The sequence below is a fragment of the Numida meleagris genome, chromosome 2 (assembly GCF_002078875.1).
Source record: "Numida meleagris isolate 19003 breed g44 Domestic line chromosome 2, NumMel1.0, whole genome shotgun sequence".
Taxonomy (NCBI): domain Eukaryota; kingdom Metazoa; phylum Chordata; class Aves; order Galliformes; family Numididae; genus Numida; species Numida meleagris.
The window spans coordinates 139,471,148-139,472,253 of record NC_034410.1 but is presented as its reverse complement, the minus strand read 5'-3'; the positions used below and the strand labels follow the sequence as shown (position 1 = coordinate 139,472,253).

At 63.7% G+C, this 1,106-nt stretch overlaps 1 protein-coding gene across 1 annotated transcript in view; it reads left to right on the top strand.

Moving 5' to 3' along the window:
• The window catches only part of LOC110393518 (maestro heat-like repeat-containing protein family member 2A), a 12,093-nt gene that overhangs the window by 6,249 nt on the left and 4,738 nt on the right, over positions 1–1,106 (top strand). Inside the window, exons 14-17 of the mRNA XM_021386418.1 lie at positions 9–11; positions 303–422; positions 619–741; positions 877–1,099. Coding sequence (XP_021242093.1) covers positions 9–11; positions 303–422; positions 619–741; positions 877–1,099 — 469 coding nt within the window. The remainder of the gene's footprint in view (positions 1–8; positions 12–302; positions 423–618; positions 742–876; positions 1,100–1,106) is intronic.

Genomic DNA, 1,106 nt, shown 5'->3' with positions numbered 1-1,106 from the left:
CTGGAGAGAAGGTGGGTCCCCCCCGGCTCTACACAGCGGTTCAGCCGCGGGTGCCCAACTGGGGCTGGTGCTCTGCCCACGTGGGCTTCTCACGCTGCTTCCCCAGCCCATGCCCCGCCGAGGACCTTTCCCTGCACACCGCCCGCGGGCTGGCTACAGCTCAGCCCTGCAGCTGCTCTCAGCAGCTCCCAGGGAGCGTGGGTCCTTCCCACCTGGCCCTCTCCCAGCAGGTCAGGCTGCTGCCGCATCTCACGTTCTTCCTTCCCTTCCCCTCTCTTCTCATCTTTTCCCTTCGCACGCAGGCTTTCCTGTACAAGGCTCTTGGGACAGCACTCGGAGCTTGTAAGGAAGTCCTCCATGTGCAAGAGAAGCTGCTGCAACACCTGGAGGAAGCAAACGCGGAGGAGCCATCTGAGGCCCAGGTGAGGTCTCCTCCAGCTTCTGCGCACGCGCGTCCCCAGCCTGTCCCTGGGGCAGAGGGCTTCTCCTGGCCCTGCTCCAGGCCCTTTTGGTCTCCTGCTGCTGCCGTTTCCCTCCGGTGGGCCCGGCCCGGCCACTCTGCCTGGCCGCATCAGAAGGTTCAGGCCTGCACCAGATACCCCTTGTTCTTTTGTGCAGGGGATGGTCTCTCTTCTCAGCCACGCTGCTGAGAGCAACTTCCAGCCAGTCCTGGATGTGCTCACCATGTTTGCGTCCAGGCTGTGCAAAGGCCGGCGTGCAAAGATGTCCGCACGCAAGAAGGTGAAGCGCTACGGGTTTCTATCTTGGCTTTCTTCCGCCTTATTTTCACCGCAGCTCCTGCCGTGGGAGCCCAGGTGCATCATGGGGCACTGGGGGCCGTTGAGCGAGCGTCTCAAGGCATTTCTCCCCCCACAGATGGAACAGGACAGCACAAGAGCCCAAGCCACACGCAGCGCTCTTATGCTCGCCCACGGCAGCTTGGCGCTGCGTGCCTCCAAAGATCAACTGCTCGCCCGCCTGGAGGGAGACATCGTGGGCAACATCCTGCTGCTCTACAGCTGCAGCTGCCGGGTGAGAGCTGGGGGCGTGCCAGGGTGCCAGAGCGCCCAGCCGCAGCCCCTCCACCTGGGGGGATGCTGAGATGG